This window comes from Girardinichthys multiradiatus, chromosome 3, assembly GCF_021462225.1.
Source record: "Girardinichthys multiradiatus isolate DD_20200921_A chromosome 3, DD_fGirMul_XY1, whole genome shotgun sequence".
In the NCBI taxonomy this organism is placed as follows: domain Eukaryota; kingdom Metazoa; phylum Chordata; class Actinopteri; order Cyprinodontiformes; family Goodeidae; genus Girardinichthys; species Girardinichthys multiradiatus.
The window spans coordinates 27,650,808-27,670,614 of NC_061796.1; the positions used below are offsets into that span (position 1 = coordinate 27,650,808).

A 19,807-nucleotide genomic window follows, 5' to 3' on the forward strand; every position below is an offset into this window, starting at 1 on the left:
CCACAATAATTTTGAGATTTATCAATAACATTTTTATAATATAATAGGAACATAATTTATACAATATATCAAATGCTGCAGCCAAGCAAAGTTTTGCAATAAAGACATTGCAAAGATTTGCAATGTGATGACGATTGCAAGTTGATATATTGTGTAGCAAACTTGAACTCTACAGTTTAAACCAGATATTAACATGTACGTAAAAAAGAGATACAACACTTTTTTCCTCACTATCTGACTTTAAATCATACCTAATCCTTCCTGTTTTACTTTTTATAAATAGTAAAATTATCTCATTCTGGCTAAAAGCCAAAATAAAGATAGAGAGAATAAAAAAAATCTTTTTCAGATTTTCTTCTAGTTCAAACGTTTACATGGACTCCTTAGTTTTGGTAGAACTGCCTTTTAAACTTCAAGACTTGTCTTATTGTAAGTATCCTTCTATATGCTTCTCACATTAGTTTGCCGGAATTTTGGCCCACTCTACCAGACAGACCTGGTTCAGTTGAGGTGTGGAGGCCACCTTACTCGCACACACCTTTTCAGCTCTGCCCACAAATCTTCAATAGGTGAGATCAGGGATTTGTGATGGCCACTCCAAAACGTTACATCTAGTAATCAGTTTGGCAATATGCTTAGGACCATTGACCATTGGAAGACTCACTTGTGTGTAAGCTTTCACTTACTAGCTGATGCCTTGAGATGTTACTTCAATATTTGTATATATTTTACCTTCATCACCTGCCATCTTTTTGGTGAAATACACCAGTCCCTCCTGCACCAAAACCTACACATTACATGATGCTTGCACCACTTTACCTTACCTGGGATGGTGGATATGTCTGCAAAGATTAGATTCTGTATCCCTGAGTGCTTTTGCAAATTGTAATCTGTCTTTTTATCTTAATTTTGGAGTAATGGCTTCTTCACTGAGTGGCCTTTCACCCATGTTGGACTACGACTCCTTTCACTGTAGATAATGATACTCTCTAACCAGCTTCAGACAACATCTTAACAGGTCTTTATCAACTGTTCTGTGGTTTACTCACATTTCACACCAAACACATCATTTCTGAAACAAAGATCCTGTCTCCTTCCTCAACAGTTTGATGGCTGGACATTGCCATGGTGATTATACTTGCATATAATTATTTGAAAAGAATCAATGTGACACCTTCAGTCATCTGGGAATTTTACCTAAAGGCAAATCACAGGATTAAACCCACAGGAGAATCTTTGTTTGGATTTAATGTTGGAGCCTTTTTATACCAGGACCAGCGTCCATGTCCCTGCTGATGCTGCCTCCATCAAGTTTCATGGTGGAGATGATGCATTAATGGTGATTTATAGTGTCAGTTTTGTACCATACATAACAGCTTGCATGCAGGAGAAAACGGTCAATTTTTGTCCTGCATTCTTCTAGTATATGAACCTGAACAATCTCACTTATGGCACACAAATGCATTCTAATCATTCTTTAGACCAAGACTGTGAAAAAAATGCCTTTTTCATGACATTAGATTGAGCTGAAATAATTGTTTTTTGTCTTTGATTGTAAGAACATACATTGTCTATGATCAGAAACTGTTTATTTAGATACATTTCAAGTAATGTTATTTAAAGAAATTATCTCTTCCTGGTAGTTTGGAACTCAGTAGGCTTTTGAAATGAATGCATTCATGTCAGCTTGTTCTTTCAAGGATTGCATGTCAGTAGATATTGAGTTAAAATGGCGCTTCCAGCCAGCGGCATATATTATTGAGTGACTTGGAAATCTCTCTCTCCCTGAAAATGTCAACAATAAGGTTTGAGAAAAATACTCAATTCTATTTTTCAATAACTCCCCTGGTGGGGTTGGTCAGCTCCTGATGGCATCATGATGATATTAATTTTGTGCGCTGGGTAATGATGACTCAGGAGAGAGTTGTCAGAGAGAAAAGAATATGAAGGAATTGAGATACATGCAACATTAGGCCAATCTGATTGATCAAACCTGATCCACTTGGTTAATATTCAGGTGAATAATTGTTTTTATTCACTTTACCTTTTGTTTTTGTTCACCAAGCACCACCAAGCTTCATTTTGTTTTGATTTTATGTACCTACGGTGGAGACGAAACCCAATTTATCTAGCAACATTACTTTTATTGCACTATAGCCAATTCCGACCAGAGAGAGGAACCACCAAAGCATCCGGACTGTACTTTAGAACCAACAGCTCCATTTGAGAGATTCAAGAAGCTCGTAAGAAACTTGTCAGCACTTACAAAAAACATTTGTTAGAGGTTCTGAAAGCTAAAGGATGCTTCACAATGTACTGAAGCTAGGAGTTTAACAATACTGCACATACATATTAAAAGAGTTAGACTTTTATTTCAAATTCAAAGTTAAGTCATCTTCTGTTTTGCCATTTATTGTCATTATTTTTCATCCACATCACTGCAATTTTCTTTTCAGTGGAGCGGGTGGAATAATCGTGTCTGTGTTCGAAAATGAAAATCACTGTCACTCTCACACTTACTGCCACAAACTGGTTGTTTTCTAGTTTAATGATATCACCCACTCTGACGTTCATCCACTTCTCATTCTGGAGCCTGCAACAGCACATCAGAATAATAGAGAGAGAAATCTCACTGTGAAAAGCGGGACAGTTTGAATCATAAGAAGCAACAACACATGCACGAAAGATTTTTCAGCTGCGATGACTTACGAGCCTCGGATGAGAACCTGAGACTGGCGATTGTTCACTTGGTTGTCGCTCTTGTGGCGAAACTACAGGGGACAAACATGGAGGCGTTATATCAATAGGAAGGCTCTAGTGTACTTACTATTTCTGGGTGTGCAAAACACTTGCTCACATAGTCATCTGTGGCGTCCTTCACTGCAGTGATGCTCAGCACCAGAGCCAAAGGCACAATTGTAGTGAACCAGGAGAGGGAGGAGATCTGAGGTATCAACTAACAAAGACAAGAAAAGACAAGATTATTCTTGTTAATATAAATGGAGATAGATAAGCTGTGCAACAGTGCCTTAAAAATGATTCAAACACATTGAACATTTTGTCATATTTATTGGGAAATTATGTGATGGACCAAACCAAATTAGTTCATAAAGAAATTATACATTGTTTCAACTAATAGAAATCCGTGAGATATATTCAGTAATTTTAGTATTCAGCCCTATGGGTGAAATACATCTAGAAATTAAAATTGTGCCCATTTTTCTTTGCAAAATAGCTCAAGTTCAGCCCGATCAGATGGGTAGTGTTTGTGAAATGCAAGTTTTAAGTCTAGTCACAGATTCTCAAATGGAATTAGGTCTGGACTTTGACTGGGCCATTCTAAACCATGAATACACTATGCTTTGCTTCCATTGCAGCTCTGGGTGTATCTTTAGGCTCATTGTCCTGCTGGAAGGTAATCCTGTGTATCAGTGTCAAGTCTGTTCCAGACAGTTTTCTTTGAGTATTGGCCTGTGTGCCCCATCGATCTTAACATCACTGACCAGCTTACATGTCCCTGCTGAATTAAAGCATTGCCACAGCATGATACAACCACTGACATGCTTCTCTGTGAGACTGGCATGGTGGTTGTCCTAATAAAATACATTGAGGTTTATTGTTGTAGTGTGATAAAATGTAAAAATGTTTAACCTTCATTAATACTGGGAGCAGACTAAATTTAAAAGATGGTGGTAACATAAATGTCAAAAGATATTGGACTCTTTTACTGGAAAAATAAAGGTCTAATACACAGTATTTAAATTGAAGAGTATTTCTTATTAAATTTGTGGCCTTGATAAATCAGTGTCTAGTTTTCTATCCATATTATGAAAATATTGAGAGAAAAACAGAACACATAGCAGCATGCGTTTTGCCTGATCATCTGCTATCAGATGCAAATGCATCGAGAGTTTCACATCCAACTCCCACTGTTAACTTCCTGCTTTAAAAGACCAAGACAGCAAGAAACAGGCTTTCAAAATAACAGGTGACGCCACAGTGGTTCCACCTGTCTGTTTCATACAGTGGGAAGACAAACATTTTGGCTATAAATAAACATCTGAAACATTAGTCAGACGTCTTTATTAGCCATAATGTATATTCAAACTGTGTTGCTCATTATTTTCGCTTATAGCAAATAGAAGTGATTTTGGCAACTCTAACTGACCTAAAACAGAAAAACAATTGTCTGATTTAATGGCAGACAGTGAGAAAAAGAACATTGTCTTTTTGTGTGTTATAAATATCTGGTTTCAGTTGTATTTAATCACCTGCTAAGTGTCACAATATGATAATTGCCTATCCCTTTGGATATAAATCACCCTCAGTTTTTTAGTCTGTAAAACAAACAATGTACAAATGCCAAGATTCCTAAACCTTACCTGCAGAATAAGCAGGAAAAGGAAGTAAGTGTTGGCTACTTCCTGGAACTGCTCAAATAGGTTAACAGGCAGAAAGGTGAGGATGTTGTACTTGGATGTCATGATGCAGTTACTCTGTGTTGAGAGGAGAGAACAGGAAAATGCATTATTTAAAAAGGTTACCATTCATAGTTGGCATACAGTGGAAAACAGCAGATCCTCTCACCGCATACTGAAACTTTTCATTGTGTTCTCTGTCATTGGCTTTGACCTTTCTCTCCTCCTCTGCAGAAACACAAGTAAAAGATGAGTCTTAAAACAATTAAATAAAATATCACAATAGATGCAACAGCATCACACAGCACAACATATGGGCCATCAGCAAACTTAAACATGTAAATTCTACAAATGGCCTCTAAAGCCAGCCTCCAGTGCATCATGCTTTACCAAAAATAAACACTGATCACACTTCATTTTTAGAGTGACTAAAATAAATTTTATCTTTTTCTTTGACTTCTGACGTTCTCTAACTCTGTGACCCTGCAGTTTATACTTTTGTTGTTTTTAGATGCACAATCGTTTTGGGAATTTTCCTTCAGCCAGACGTTTCTTCTCGGGAAGATGGCAAATCTGGCCTCTGGTCATATTAGACCTCAAAAGAGCTTTTTAGCTTATACAGTGTCGCCTGAACACACTGTGTGGTGGTGGCATCATGATTCGGGCATGCTTTTCCTCAGCAGGACATGGAAGTTGGTCAGAATTGATGGGAGGATGGATAGAGCTAAATACAGTGCAATCCTGGAATAAAACCTTATAGAACCTGCAAAAGACTTGAGACTGCAGTGAAGGTTCACTTTCAAGCATGACAACAAGCCTAAACATACTGATAGATCTACAACAGAATGGTTTTGACCATGGGTTTGAAACCCCTAAACTCACAGGCCACTCTGTTGAAATTGACAGGTCCGTGATTTGGGTTCGCTGGACCAGGAACACATCTAAACATTGCAGGACAACGGCCTTTGAGGAGTGGAGCCTGGTGCCCCTGGTTTAGACCAAAACATATCGATGTATTAGAATGAATCCAGTCAAAGTCAAAGACTAAATCCAATTGAGAAAATGTAGTAAGACTTGAAAGCTGCTGTTCACAGATGCTCTCTGCCCAGTCTGACTGAGCTTGAGCTATTTTGCAAAGAAATTGACAGAATTTTTAGTCTCTAGATGTGTAAAGTTGGTAGCATGGCACTGTTGTACTGAAACAAACCTGTCCTCGATAAACCTTTGACAAATAACAGAGAATCGGTGAGGCTTTACAGGAAGGGACACTATACAACAGAAGCCATTAACCCCATAATAAACATGCACACACAACGTGAACAAAGACTGTGGTTTCCTGTGTATTTTCAACTCCGTGTAGCCCTTTTCACACCAAGTGCAGCACATAACCTACATCTGCACCTACATATCTGCTGTACTGAGCTTCAGCAAACAAGCACAGGCCACTTCAAAATTCCAACAAGGACTCCCCTATGTTGTGAAGCTCTGAGACTGATCTGCTGCGGCAGATGAGCAGCTGGTCTGTTCAAAAGGTTTTCAGAAAATGCATTTTATCTCCATGTTCCATTCAAAATCACCAGCAGTATGGAAAGAATTCTCCCAAGTAGGACCTTCTTGATAAATAATGTTATTTTATTTTAATTAACACTGCTGCAAAATGAATGAACTGAGAAATTAAATTAATCTTTGCATGCTTTGTAGTATCGGTTCTTCTGCAAACACTAAACACCAACAGTGTTTGAAGGATCTTTATCAGGTTGGTCCTTCCATATGTCTTGGGGAATTAACCACAGATCTGTTGTTGATGCAGACTGGTTCTGATACTTCTGTCTCTTTATATATATTACCAAAGGAAGGGAAATATATTAAGATTGGGACTGTGTGTGGGCTGTTTCATCTCTTTCAGAGCTCATTACTTTTCTTTATTCTGAAGAAATTGTTATGAATGCGTTCCTATGAATAAGAAATAAATGTGGGACCAAATAGATGTCTTTCTTGATTGCTCAGTGGATATGGATCTGATTGTTTCCTTTATCTAAGGACACCCATAAATCCTGACCAAATTCCCACCTCCATTTTCAGAGATGAAACCCCATAGCCAAATACACTGTTGCCAAAAGTATTGGGTCACCCCTCCAAATAACTGAATTCAGGTGGTACATCTACTTTCATGGCCACAGGTGTAGATAAGTACAGAAACACATTTCTTACTGAAAGGGTCGATCTCAGCGACTCTATAAATTCCAGCGCGGTCCCATGGCAGGATGCCAACAGGTTAATAAGTCCAATCGTGACATTTCTTCATCACTGAATAGTCCATGGTCACTTGTTAGTGGTATTATAACAAAGTGGAAGTCACGACAGCAATGGCAGCCACAAAGTGATAGGCCACATAAAATCTGTAAGGGGGTTCAAGCACATGCTAAAATGCCTTCCTTACCTGATGTTAAATCTAGTAAACACTGGAAGAGCAAATGTTTCATATGTCAGAGTTTGGAAATGAACAAACCCACCCCAGTTGATGTTCTTCGAATTTCAGATTGTGGTTGTGTGGGTGCCCATCCTCTAAAATCTATTCCGCTAAAACTCCCCCGCCTCCTCCGCTTTCCGATTGTCTTCTGCCCTTTCTTTTATTTAAAGGTCATCGCACTGATTTGCTCTACATGCAGTGTTAACACTCTGAGGAGAGCAAGATGCCTCTGCCAGGTAAGCACTGAGGCTTCCAACCACCTTACATCCGGCCCAGGTCTGCCCTTTGTAAGCTGACCAACTCAGACAGAATGGATGAGAATCTTTGGCAAACTGCACAGTAAGTGTTTAATGTCTCTGACACGTTCAAGGGCATGAGAAGACCTGACACAGACACCATGCTGCACAGTGGGGCTGTATCAATTTATAAAGCTGCATCGCTGTGATACTTTCGGTTGCAGGATAACATTTCATCAAATTCTGAGACATTGGGCAGTAAATAAATATTGATTTATGCATACATAATCAGCAGGACTAAATATACTTATCTAGATGCATAAGTACTATTCTGAAACACTCTGCTTCCTTTCTACTTAACAAACATTCCCTCAAAAGCCACTGTTCAGGAGTCGCACAATATTTCCATCAGCTACAGGAACTGAACAGTAATGACCACTTTAGAAAGTTAGTGTGAGTTATGGTAAATGCTGGTGTAATTCTGATTTAAAATCAGAATCAGACATGACTCTCCAGAAGAGTGCTCGTCGATGATCTAATTAGGCAAAAAGAATCGTCTGCAATCCTTTTGAGCCACAAACCTAAAGCTAATTAGCTGAAAAACAATATTGACGGCGACAGAATGATGGAGCGGGGATCAAATGAAGGGGGACATCAAGTGGGATCTGTGATCGTTACACTGGGGAATGAGGGCACAGGTGGCGCCTGGAGAATTGATCATTGTCTCAGAAGACAGAGGGAGTTACATTGTTTTTTTCAGGATTCCTGCAAATTTTCCATTTCAAACTTCCATACTCTCCAAGACTCAAATTTCTGGGCAGTTTTTCTAACATTCTAGACATTGAAGTAGAAAAAATTTACCTAGTTTAAACCAAATCAAGTAACAGTGCAATGATGGACTTGGTTTCTGGTTTGGAAGCTTAATAGAAGAAGAAATGCTGTCATGCTGTCTTGACTAACTTAGATCAGCTGTATTTCCAAATCTAGAATATACAAACTTTTCAAGACTTAAATGGGTTATTCTACACTAAACACAGATTCTTTAAAGCATACTTTGGGATCTATGATACATTCTTTTTGTTTATATTCAGAGCAACAGGAATGCTTTCTTTGGAATCGAGCTGCATTTCCAGATCCACAAATCCAGAATTAAATCCTGATTGAAAACCAGAACATTCAGAGAGTTAGACAAAAGAATAGTCTGGAAACTCAAAAATGTTTCCATATCCATTCTTTTAACCAAACTTATCCAGACCTGAAAAAATTACCGAGGCAAATTCCAGGCTTTTCTAGACCATGTGGGAACCCTGTAATTCACACAAAATTCAGACTCAAACCCACTACTATTGAGAAAGATTTAAAATAGCAAAGAGTCATGTTGGACAGTTTATATGAGAAATTAAACAACAAACTTATAAAGCCTAAAAAACAAAGAAACCTGACAAGTAAAAGAAGAAGGTCTGTTTATATATTCACCTTTGATTAGGGTGTCTAATACAGCAAACATACGTGATTGCTTGGCTAGATGGCACCCTTTAGCCTATAGGTCCATGAATATTTATATATGTGATGATTTAAATAAAAGTTTAAATACACACCTTAAAGAACTAATGTAAAATCAACTCATAAAAAGTTTATTCATTCTGTTCAAACAATAAAGAAGTATACTTTTAATAAATTTTATTTTATCATTTCATAGACTTGCATTGCAGCACATTGTGCATTTTTTATGTCACCCTTACCCACCAAAGTTAGTGGGCCAGGCTAACAATGCTGCAGACACAATGACTGGTGTGCAGTAACTTGATGTGCAGGTTGTCCAATCATATATTAGGCTCTAAGTTGCTGTCTAAAATGTAATAAAATCTAATTTTAAATAACAGTTATGGCATTTTACCATTTAATGTTTAATTATTTATTTATCGGATTGTGGCACATTCAGGCTTCCATATCCTAAGACATAGCTACATTTCTTCTTTCATGTGGAGGTGTAATATGAGGGGGAATGCAGATAAACATGACTGAAACTGGATTGAATGGAGATGGGATGATACATAAGCTTATCTGAAATGATAGGGATATGATCTTTATTTATAAAATGAGATGGCATTTATACAAACAATCGCAGCCTTAAACTCGTACCTGTCCGCTTCTTTCTCGATTTTCCTCCCCCAAATCCTGTCTTTTTCTTTTTTTGAGTGGGGAGAACCACTGGAAACCATTTCTCCGGGATGTCTTTCAGTACTGTCATCTTTTTTTATTTTGGTCTGAGAATGAACTGTTACAGCCGTATTTATAATAAATTGGACCGTCAGATCTCCACGAGGAAGAGGTGATGAAGCTTCCGAACCAACTTCACTAGAGTTGGATGAATCAGACCATCCCACCTTGCCTCTCCGCTCTTCTCTGCTGCTTCCTCTCTGCGCTGCTGGAGTGCGCAAACGGGCTCAAGCCCGGAGCGCGCCTTGCTCGGATTTCTCCCTCTCTGTCTACAGGAATGATGAGGTCATGGTTTCTCTAAAATGACCGCACATCGCCCGACTCCTTCAGGTCTGGCTCTGGTATAACGCGAGCTATTTTGTTGCAGGAGCTTATTCCTGCTGCATGTTGCACAGGCGCCGGTCAGCACTGCGATTCTTTTTTTAATCTGCAGCGTCATCAATCAGTTGAGGCCCGCAGCATCGAGTTTCATCCACAACATAAACACTGACCATCGTGGAACATTACGTAACCCTGTTGCGATTACCATGGAAACCGCCACTGCAGGGATCCCACAGCTGAGCGAATTACTGATTAAGGATGACGTGCGCCATTTTGGCTGCGAAATACACTACGTTCTAACTAAGGAGTTTGGAGTCAAAATATTTCCTGCACGTTTAGTGTGAGAAGGTGCGCCGCAGTGGGCGGGGTCAGGCAGGTGTCATGGCACGTGCTGCACCGCCTACCTTGTGCCACGTGGTTCCTATTTCGTTTTAACAATTTTAGCAAATAGCAAACATATGCAGTCTTTAAGATGTAGGAAATTATATTAATAACAATGTGTTTCCCGAAGAGCTATCAGAAGGAAAATAGCTAGATGAGCAACTGAAGGTTGAGATGAAGGATGCACCTCTCAGATCCTGCAGATCTTGGCTGAAGATATAATTACTAAATATGCTGTGATGAGCAGGTGCAAGGACAGGAAAGAAATTGAGTGAAAAGCATTCAAAAACTTGCTCAGACATATATGGAGTATGGTGAAATATTGAATAAAGATAATATCCAGTGGTGTATTTTTAACACATAACTCAAAAAAAAAAAAAAGAAAAAAAGTTGGATTATGTAGTATTCTACATAATCCAGCTTTTTTTTTTGTCCCTGTATACAGGTTTCCACTTCATGGGTTAATGTAATAAAACATTTTCATAAAGGGCACAGAAGAAAAACGTTATTCATCTGCATTGTGTAAATTGTAGTCATTGACATCACAAAAGGCACAAGAATCAAGCTGGTCAGCTGGCAGTGTCACACTACGAAGAACGACTCATATTCGACAGGTTTTGAGTTGCAAGAAGTTCAACTTTATGTGTTTGAGAGAAGACATTTTGAAGTAGCCAACTTCATCCCCACATCCACTGGAAGGGACATAACAATTTTAAACCAATAGACAAAATTGATTTCATCATTTGAATTATGCTTGTGACAGATTGGTTTCCTATTATTCAATGACATTGAAGTATTGACTCTTAAGTGAGCTTCAGGCATCAGACAAGACAAGCTTGGCTCTAAAGCTGGAGAAGGGGAGGAGTAAGTATCTATTTTCCATCAAGAATGTACATTTATGTTCATAGTCGCCTGATAAAATATCTCTCAGTATAATTTTAAGTACTTCCAGTGATAATATTTGAAGTTATTTTGAAAATATTTTCTATCATTGAAATGTAGGGTTTTTCAAAGCTGAATGTCCTTCCCGATGGAGATCAAGAGATGAAATATATTAGCCAACACTTAATTATTCAGCATTACCATGCAAAGACAAAAGTACCTGTAAGCATTTTATAGTAAAATTTTGATTTCACAACAAATTTATCTTATTTTTTATAAAGTCTCCGCCGACTTCCTTGAACTGTTTGTAAATGGAGAGTTATCTGATCTTGAGTGCTCGTACTCAGGAAATAAGGCAGATGAGAACAGGAATGAGATAGATGGTATGTTGAGAAGTAAAGACAAGTTCAGGCTGTGAGGCCTCTGCCTGATGCCCAGTATGAGATGATCAGTTAGATTATGATAGAGGCCACGAGATAGATGTGACAAATGCAACATCCACCTGTGCTTTGAGGCACACCGAAACTGTTTCAAGGCTACTCATCTAAAATCAGAGATGACATGAAAATACCCAGCAGACTGATGCTTACCAACTGTTTAATAATGGTATAATCCGTTGTTACATGTTTACTTTACTATAATCAAAGGCATTGCAATGCATTTCAAAGTTGCATGATACATTACTTAAGGGGAACGGGATTTTTAAAATTACATTAACCACAATCATATAGGTTCATGTCTTTATTCAGACCTGTACAGAAATACACATCCAGTTTCAAATGTTGATAACATGTCTAATTAGCTATTATATAGAATCTATGTAAAAAGTATGGCCTTTTGTACGTACATTTTTATGACATTGTACATTCATTTAGTCATGGCGTCCATTGCCATTGACAACAGAAAACACAAACAAAAACATGAGTTAGCAAAAATGTCTTTTTACCCCTTTATTTCTATAATGAAGAAGACTAAAAATCTGTTGAATTTTTTTTTTTGCACAGTAGAAAAAAAATCAGGTCAAAAATATTGAATAAAGATAATATTCAGTGTATTTTTGATACTAACTCAGCAAACAAGCAGCCGGGTTATGTAGTATGGGTTTCCATTTCAGGAGTTTATAGAATATAATGTTTTGAAAACGGTCACAGAACAAAAAAAATGAATCTGCATTGTGTAAACTGTAGTCAATGACATTACAAGAGGCACAAGAATCACATTGGTCAGCCTGCAGTGTTACACTATGAAGGACAAGTCACATTTGACAGGTTTTGATGTATGTCAGTACAGTCCAAGCAGTGACGGACACACATTCCAAGATATGCATGTTTTTCACTCTCTGAGAGCCAGTCAGACAAAAACCAAGAAGGCGGTTGTTTGTCATGAGTCACACTCGATTATTGTAGAATTGTATTCCTTGAGACTCTGCTCAGGTTTTTTACTCTTCCTCCTACCTTCTCTTTACAAAATATGATGCCAGGGCTTCAATTTTTTCAGCTTGACAATTTTTTATTTGAACTACAGCCTGAAAAACCTTAAAATGTCTCTTAGGCTCCCAGAAACAGAAAATATGCACAACATAAAGGTGTGTTTGTTCTTCCCTGTTAGGAAGTCCTATTCCAGTAGGAGTCCTGTGCATGCCAAATGACTGTGTGCACAGGCCCTTTTTTCGAGAGTATGGATAGTTAGTATCAACTGCTTTGCAAGAACTTTATTGCTGCAACCGAAGCAGTGGATGGACCCCAAGTTCACAGCAACAGGGATGCCATTAAGCTCTACAACAACTTAAAATAAATTACTTGTGGGATGGATGGATGGATGGATGGATGGATGGATTGGTGAAGGGACAAACTGAGGACTTTTAAGAGGAATGCACATTAGAAGCTCTGTGGTGTGTCTCATCGCTTGGCAATCATCAGTTGCCCGATTTAACACACATTAGACTCTTCATTGCTGAAGATCACTAAAATAGCTCATGGTAATGGATTCTGGGCTAGTTTTATTAGAATTGTCTACACCGGAATAGAACAGGTTCAACAAGGATTGCTGGACGCTGCACCTTGGAGCATCAATATTTTTTACGTTTCCACTTAGACAATGATTTCAGGAATGAAGTCTAGAAATGCAAATATTTTTCATATAATTTAGACATGGAAAATGTCTAAATTGTAAGCCAAATAGCATCAGGATGATATTTTTAGATGTCCTTCACTTCTTTTGGTTCACACCGTTTAAATACTCAGAAGGTGAATGTGTTTAACTGACCTGGAGGAGGCCTGTGTCGGAACATCTCCACTCTGCCACCGTCCTTTCGCTAAGGCCCATGAGACTTTCTGCAGAGGTATAAAAGAGGACAGCAAGGTCAACAGAAGTAGCATTATCACAACAAACTGGTAACACAAAAAAGAGCAGAGTTGCAATGATTGAGAGCAGGAGGAGGGAGAGGTGAAGTTAAAACCACAAAAACTAGCTGTTTGACAGAAAGCTCAAATAAACAATTGCCTTTCTTTGTTTCAAATCAAACTATGATTGTGAATGTTATCACACAATTCACACCATTTACTTTGAAGTGCTTTGAAAAACAAACCAGATGCAAATCAGCAATGCATTCAAATGGTTGACAACAGAACCAAAATACACATCCAGCAGACCATTACTGAGAACAGTAATGAGGAAATGACATTCAGCAGAGAGCTGCATCCGTCTCTGTGACACTGTCTGTCTGGGGGGCTGGTGGCTTCGGCCAGATCCACTATTGCTTTCTCTCCAGCAGAGGAGACAGAATAACAAAGCAGCTGCACAAATTAAAACTCTTCTCTGCACCGTCCTCCTCTCTTTTATTATGCTGGTTTGTTATTGTGGTACACCTCGGTGGTGTTATTCACTGTGTTCTATCTCAGTTAAGTACAGAAGCTAGGAGGCAGAGGATGAAAGATGAGCCATTACAAATCTTTCTCTTGGGTTTAGCAGTGCATACAATACTGCAGACATGGGCTAAAGGCAGCAAACGTTCAATCAATACCCTTTGAGAAAGAGCTGCTCTGCCTTTCTTCATGCCAGTAGGGCAGATTAACTTCCAGCTACTGTTTCCAGCGTCGTTTTCTACCCTGCTGTACATCATTTTCTTCAGCATGCTATCTTGTTACTCCTTGCACACCACAACTGACGATGGCATGAAAACATTTGGACACTACAGGCTAAAATGTCTCATTGGGACTATTTCAGCAAGTAATGAATTAACATATGGACCTGGTGTTTTGTTTTCATTTTATGTACTGTTGGAATAAAAATAAACAAGTAACTATTGAATTGAATTGAATTGTTATAGCTCGCTGTAGGAAATAAAAACCTTTAACCAATAAATCTTCATTAAAAAAATAGAAGAAGTCTACAAGACGGAAGCAAAGTAGCTGTTTCCTTGGTACATAATGTGATTATCAAATGACAGTTACAGGAACTGTAGAGGTCAAGCTGAGGTCTGGAAACCCAAAGCACAAATCAAAGGTGCTGTTTGAAAGCAAAAGACTATGGAGCTGTCGAACAAACTGTAATAAATATGGGTATCTAGAAATAATGATGGCTATACAGACTAACCACCCAAAAATAGCAAAAATGTTAGATGTTTTCAAAATAACTGATAAAGTAAAAGGTTAAAACTTTGTGGATGCTGTGAGTAGAATGAAGATTAGCAGAAAAATGTGAGCCAAGAATGAAAAAGGAAATCTTTACCCCATAAAATCTCTGCACTAAGTATCAAAGAGACACCAATTTACCATAGTGGTACATGGGGCCTTGCAAAACCATATTTGTTCACCACAAAATTCAATGTACTTCTTTTGGATTTTATGTGAAGGACCAACACAAAGTGGGGCATTAAACATGCATGTTTTTCAAAATTTTTTACAAAGACTAAAAAGTCTTGTCTCCCTGTTTGTCATAAAATCCCAGAGTAAATCCATCAGTGAGGGATTTGTTACAGAACATTAGTGAACAACCAGCATCATGAAGAGAAAGGGACACAGCAGAAGGCTGGGGAGAAAGTTACGGAGACATTTGAGGCCAGGTCAGTTTGGAAAACAATATCCCAAGCTTTAAACAAAGAGACAGGATTTACAAAAGCATGCATCAGAGAAGCAGCTGAGAGGAACATGCTAACTTTGAACGGTCCCAATTCTTACATAATTACCTTGATGCATTTTAAAAATCAGATAATCCTTTACTCAGATCACAGCAACAGAAACCTTGGCCATTCATTTCCTTTCTTTATCATGCTGCAGTTTTTCATGCAGACACAACAATGTGAGAACAGCTTGTCATGTTCTCTCACCTCTCTTCCCTTTTCAGCATTTCAGTTTTCATACCTCTTCCTGCCTTTCAGGTTGTCCATCCGTCACTGACATGTTGTGTAAACCCACAGACCCACAGGTCAGTTAAAACTGGCTTCATGGGGAAGTAAGAACCACAAGGGACAAGCTGAATAACTGAGCACCGTTCCTGATACAGAACGGTGTGCATCATTACTGACATGAAAGTCTGGCTGATGTGTAAGAACATTCAGAGGTAAAAATCCCCAATGAAATCTCTCACTTTGAACTGCAACACCACCTACAAGACTCTTATTACTACTGTAGTAAGCACTGCTGTGCTGTACATAAACTCATTACTTTTGTCAGTTACTGGGTCAAAGTATGGCAACATTGATTTTCTTTAAACATTTCTTCAGTCTTTTTGCAACACACTATATTTTACAGTTATGTTAATTTTCTTCATCAGTATCTGTTCATCCATCCATCCATCCATCCATCCATCCATCCATCCATCCATCCATCCATCCATCCATCCATAATATGGTCTCTCCAGTGAGTTTATGCCCTGCTCTGGACTCTGCTCCCAGTGTTATGTGCATAGAAAACCTTAAAAGGATAAGGCACCCAGGTGGCATCCTGATCAGATGCCTGAACCACCTCAGCTGAGTCCTTTCAGTGCAGAGGAGCAGTGGCTCCTCCAAAGGTAGTCTCCAGAAAGCCTCCAAAGGTCCTCATCAGATGCCTGAGCCACCTCAGCTCTATGTGGGGGTCTTTTCAACTTTCAGTTTTTAACCACATTTTAACATTGCTTGGACAGAAGGTAATGTTGTCTTTCCTAGTCTGAGATCTATCCATTTATTGGCTTCCACTTATCCAAGGTCATCCCAAGGTCTCAGCCATCCCAAGGCCTTCCCAGGCCAGAGGAGATATATAATCCATCCAGTCTATTCTGGGTCTACTCCAGAGTCTGCTCTGAGTGAGACCTGCCTGGCAAACCTTCAACATAAGGTATCCTGATCAGATGCCATAACCTCCTAAGTTCTCCCCTTTTAATGCAAGGGAGAAGCAGGTCAACATCGAGCACCCCTTGGTTGGTAGTTGGTGGGTTAGGGTCAGCCTCTTGTATCCAAGATCTCCCTCTATAGGTGATCATGCAAATTGCACAGCCATAATTGAGGGCGATAATGAAGACGGACCAGTAAGAAGTAAGCTACATCTGCATACAGACCACAAATTATTGCAGACAAGCCCACCTCAATCTATCTATTTATGTTCTGCTCCATCCTAGCAACAACTATGAACAAGTCACCAAGAAACTAGAACGTCATCACTTGAGGCAACCCTTCTAACATTGGATGTCCATGGACATTAGAGCTGCACAACATATTGAATCATGCCCCGCCACCCGCTAACATTGTTTTCAATATGGCCACTATTTGCTAAGATATTATATTTTAAGTGCAAAGCATAGATTCTCCTAGCCAGTAATATTTATCGTCTGTTGGATAAACTATTATTGCTCTCAGTGTTCACATTTAAAGTACAGTTTCAAAAGTCAAATTGTTTAAACTCACAAGAAGTGGTAAAGATAATCTGATTTAGCAAAAGAAATAAAAGATTCAGAAGAAATAAGGTTTAATTATTTACTGTTATAACAATAGTCATTGCCAGCAATTAACTGTTTGCCTGTTAGCGTACGGCCCTAATTGACATCTTTTTAATAGCTACTTGAGGTGGGCCAGTAACTGTTTATATTTATCTAAAGAATATATAGATGTGTTAATGTGAACATCTTTTCACCTTTCACTTTTCAAGGTTAGGCTGCATGGTGGCGCAGTTGGTAGCACTGTTGCCTTGTAGCAAAAAAGTCCTGGGTTTGACTCCCGGCCAGGGGTCTTTCTGCACGGAGTTTGCATGTTCTCCCCGTGCATGTGTGGGTTCTCTCCAGGTACTCCGGCTTCCTCCCACAGTCCAAAAACATGACTCTTAGGTTAATTGGTTTCTCTAAAATGCATGACTTAGGCGCAAATGAGTGTGTGCATAGTTGTTTGTCCTGTGTGCCTCTGTGTTGCCCTGCGATGGACTGGCGACCTGTCCTGAGTGTACCCCAACTCCCGCCCATAGACTGCTGGAGATAGGCACCAGTTTCCCTGCGACCCACTGTGGAAGAAATGGTAGGAAATGACTGACTGACTTTTCAAAGTTGATGTTGTTTAGACAGAAACAAACACAAAGAAAACATGGTCTGTTCTATGTGAAGGCAATAAAAGCATTTTGCATGAAATCCTTAAAAATAAAGCAGAAAACAGTCAGCTAGGTATACTAGGTATACTAACTGATATACCTCTACTGATGACAGTTTTAAGATTTTCTTCAGTAGACATTAAAATAATAACACTTCATGGAGTGTCTTGCACTTATTTAGTTTAGTGAGCATTTTAAACGCACATCCCAGAAAGAAGTCTAAATTTGCATAACAAGGTATAAACATGAGCCATGCGGTCATTATGAACCGTCCCCTTTACTCTAATACCCCTACATAAAATTCAGTGGAATAAATTTTCTTTGCAAATCACCTATTTATTAATTAGAGTTCACTTTTGTGTAATTTAATCTTTACATAAATGGGGCTGTCCTGTGAAGGCCGCAGAGGTTACATTAGGGACACTAGGGAACTAAGAGCATCACGAAGACCAAGGAGCACAGAAGACATGTCAAGGAGAAAGTTTGAAGCAGTTTTTTTTTTATATATAAAACAACATCCCAAGCTTTGGACATTTCAAGTGCTCTTCAGTTTATGACACAACTGCAATCCTACCGAAACATGACTGTCCACTTAAACTGACAGCTTGGGCAAAGAAGGCAATAATCAGAGAAGGATTTAGGAGGCTCAAGCTAATTCTGGGGGAGCTGCAGAAAGCCACAGCTCAAGTAGGAGAATCTGTCAACGATGGATGTTGAAAAGCTGCACATCACTTTGAAAACACTTCCCCAACCATAAAACATGGTGTCAGTAGCATCATGCTGTTGGGATTCATTTATCAAGCAGGAATAGAGAAGCTGGTCAGAGTTAATGTGAAGATGGATGGAGCTAAATACAAAGAAAAACTTTTAGAAGCTGCAAAAGACCTGAAACCAGGGCGGACATTCACCTTCCATTAGGACAATAACCCTAAACAAACCAGAGCTACAATGTTTAAAATCTTGTTTCCTTTTCCTCCAACTTCATGTCTATGTGTGACTTTGTGTTGGTCTATCACATACAGCCTCAATAAAAGACGGAGAAGTTTGTCGTTGTAATGTGCAAAAATGTGAAAAGGGACAGAAATACTTTTGCAAGGCAGTGTAAATAAAATCCAGTGTCTAGTACATTAACATATCATGACATTAAATACAGATGAAGTCAGTTTAGACAGGTACTTATTCAACTGAAGTACTTCAATAAATGAAAATAAAGTCTGTTTCTACAGTAACAGAAGGAAGTCTGAGTTTCAGAAACGTTATGACTCATTAGGAGCGATAGTGACTTTCTTTTAAGTACCCTGAAAATACCTCATCTTCTACACAAACTGCTCTATATGAATGGGAACTTTAAAAAAATACCAAAGCCATTAACATAAAAAGGTGTATCTGCTCAAAAACATCCTACCTTTTTGAAATGTGTATCAGAAATGTGTCTCTGGAGGCAGCTCTGTAAAGTTTGAGGTCATGATGAGGTTCAGACTTCAGTTAGACACGACCCGATGATAGGCGGACTCAGGGAGGAGAGGAGAAGCAGTGGTGGATGCTCTGCACACATTCAGCGGGTCAGGATCAGGGAGGACTGGTTTTTGATTGGAGGAAAAACAGAGAAAGAGAGAGAGCAAGACAGGGAGAGAGAGCGAGAGAGAGAGAGGCTGAGGAGCAGAGGTGGGAGGAAGGGTTTCATACTTCACCTACTCCATCAGAACTTCCTGCTTCCAGGAGCTAAATTTGCTGAGTCTCACATTTCTCTATCATTGTGCCTTGCATTTACAGCTCTGACAACAAATGTATGAACTGGTTTAGACCAATTCGCCTTTTGATCATGTTTATCTTACACATAACTGCTTGACAAGACTTAGCACACATCCTACAACTTATTTACGAGTGCAGGTCTGCTAAGTCTCATGGCGCCCTCTGCTGTTTAGTTTATCCTCTATAGCAGCTCCTCACTTCTGGCCTGGAGGTGAGCAGCCCTGAATGAAATGAAGATCTACTGTAGAACCTCAACCGCTAAAGGCCCATGGTGTTTGGCGCTCAAATCTAAACATGTAACACAAGCAGCAGCCTAAAACAAGAAAGATTTAGAACAATTTGCAAGTATGGGAAGCCAACAGTGCCACTATTCAATAAATTTAAAAGTCCCAAAATTGGTAGTTATATGTGGATACATTTTAATTAAGCTGTAGATGAAAAAAGTCTACCGTATATGATTTAAATTTCAAATAGATGCCCAAATTTAACGACTTCATTGAGTTATTAATAAAGACCTTTAAAATATATTGAAAATTATTTGATAAATTTATACATTTCCAAGTTCATTCAAGTTAT

The 19,807-nt window shown here is 38.8% G+C and overlaps 1 protein-coding gene across 3 annotated transcripts in view; it reads right to left on the bottom strand.

Moving 5' to 3' along the window:
• The window catches only part of atp8b2 (ATPase phospholipid transporting 8B2), a 38,360-nt gene extending 19,358 nt beyond the window's left edge, over positions 1-19,002 (bottom strand). Inside the window, exons 1-7 of one of the 3 annotated variants that reach the window (XM_047361488.1) lie at positions 18,885-19,002; positions 13,194-13,261; positions 4,588-4,646; positions 4,383-4,496; positions 2,858-2,956; positions 2,710-2,771; positions 2,521-2,593 (exon numbers count right to left, since the gene is read on the bottom strand). In XM_047361488.1, the coding sequence (XP_047217444.1) occupies positions 2,521-2,593; positions 2,710-2,771; positions 2,858-2,956; positions 4,383-4,496; positions 4,588-4,646; positions 13,194-13,218 (432 nt within the window). In that variant the 5' untranslated portion in view covers positions 13,219-13,261; positions 18,885-19,002. Of the gene's footprint in view, positions 1-2,520; positions 2,594-2,709; positions 2,772-2,857; positions 2,957-4,382; positions 4,497-4,587; positions 4,647-9,266; positions 10,294-13,193; positions 13,262-18,884 lie in introns of those variants that run through there. The other 2 variants (XM_047361489.1, XM_047361487.1) reach the window with 2 other exon arrangements.
• Positions 19,003-19,807: the final 805 nt, after the last annotated feature.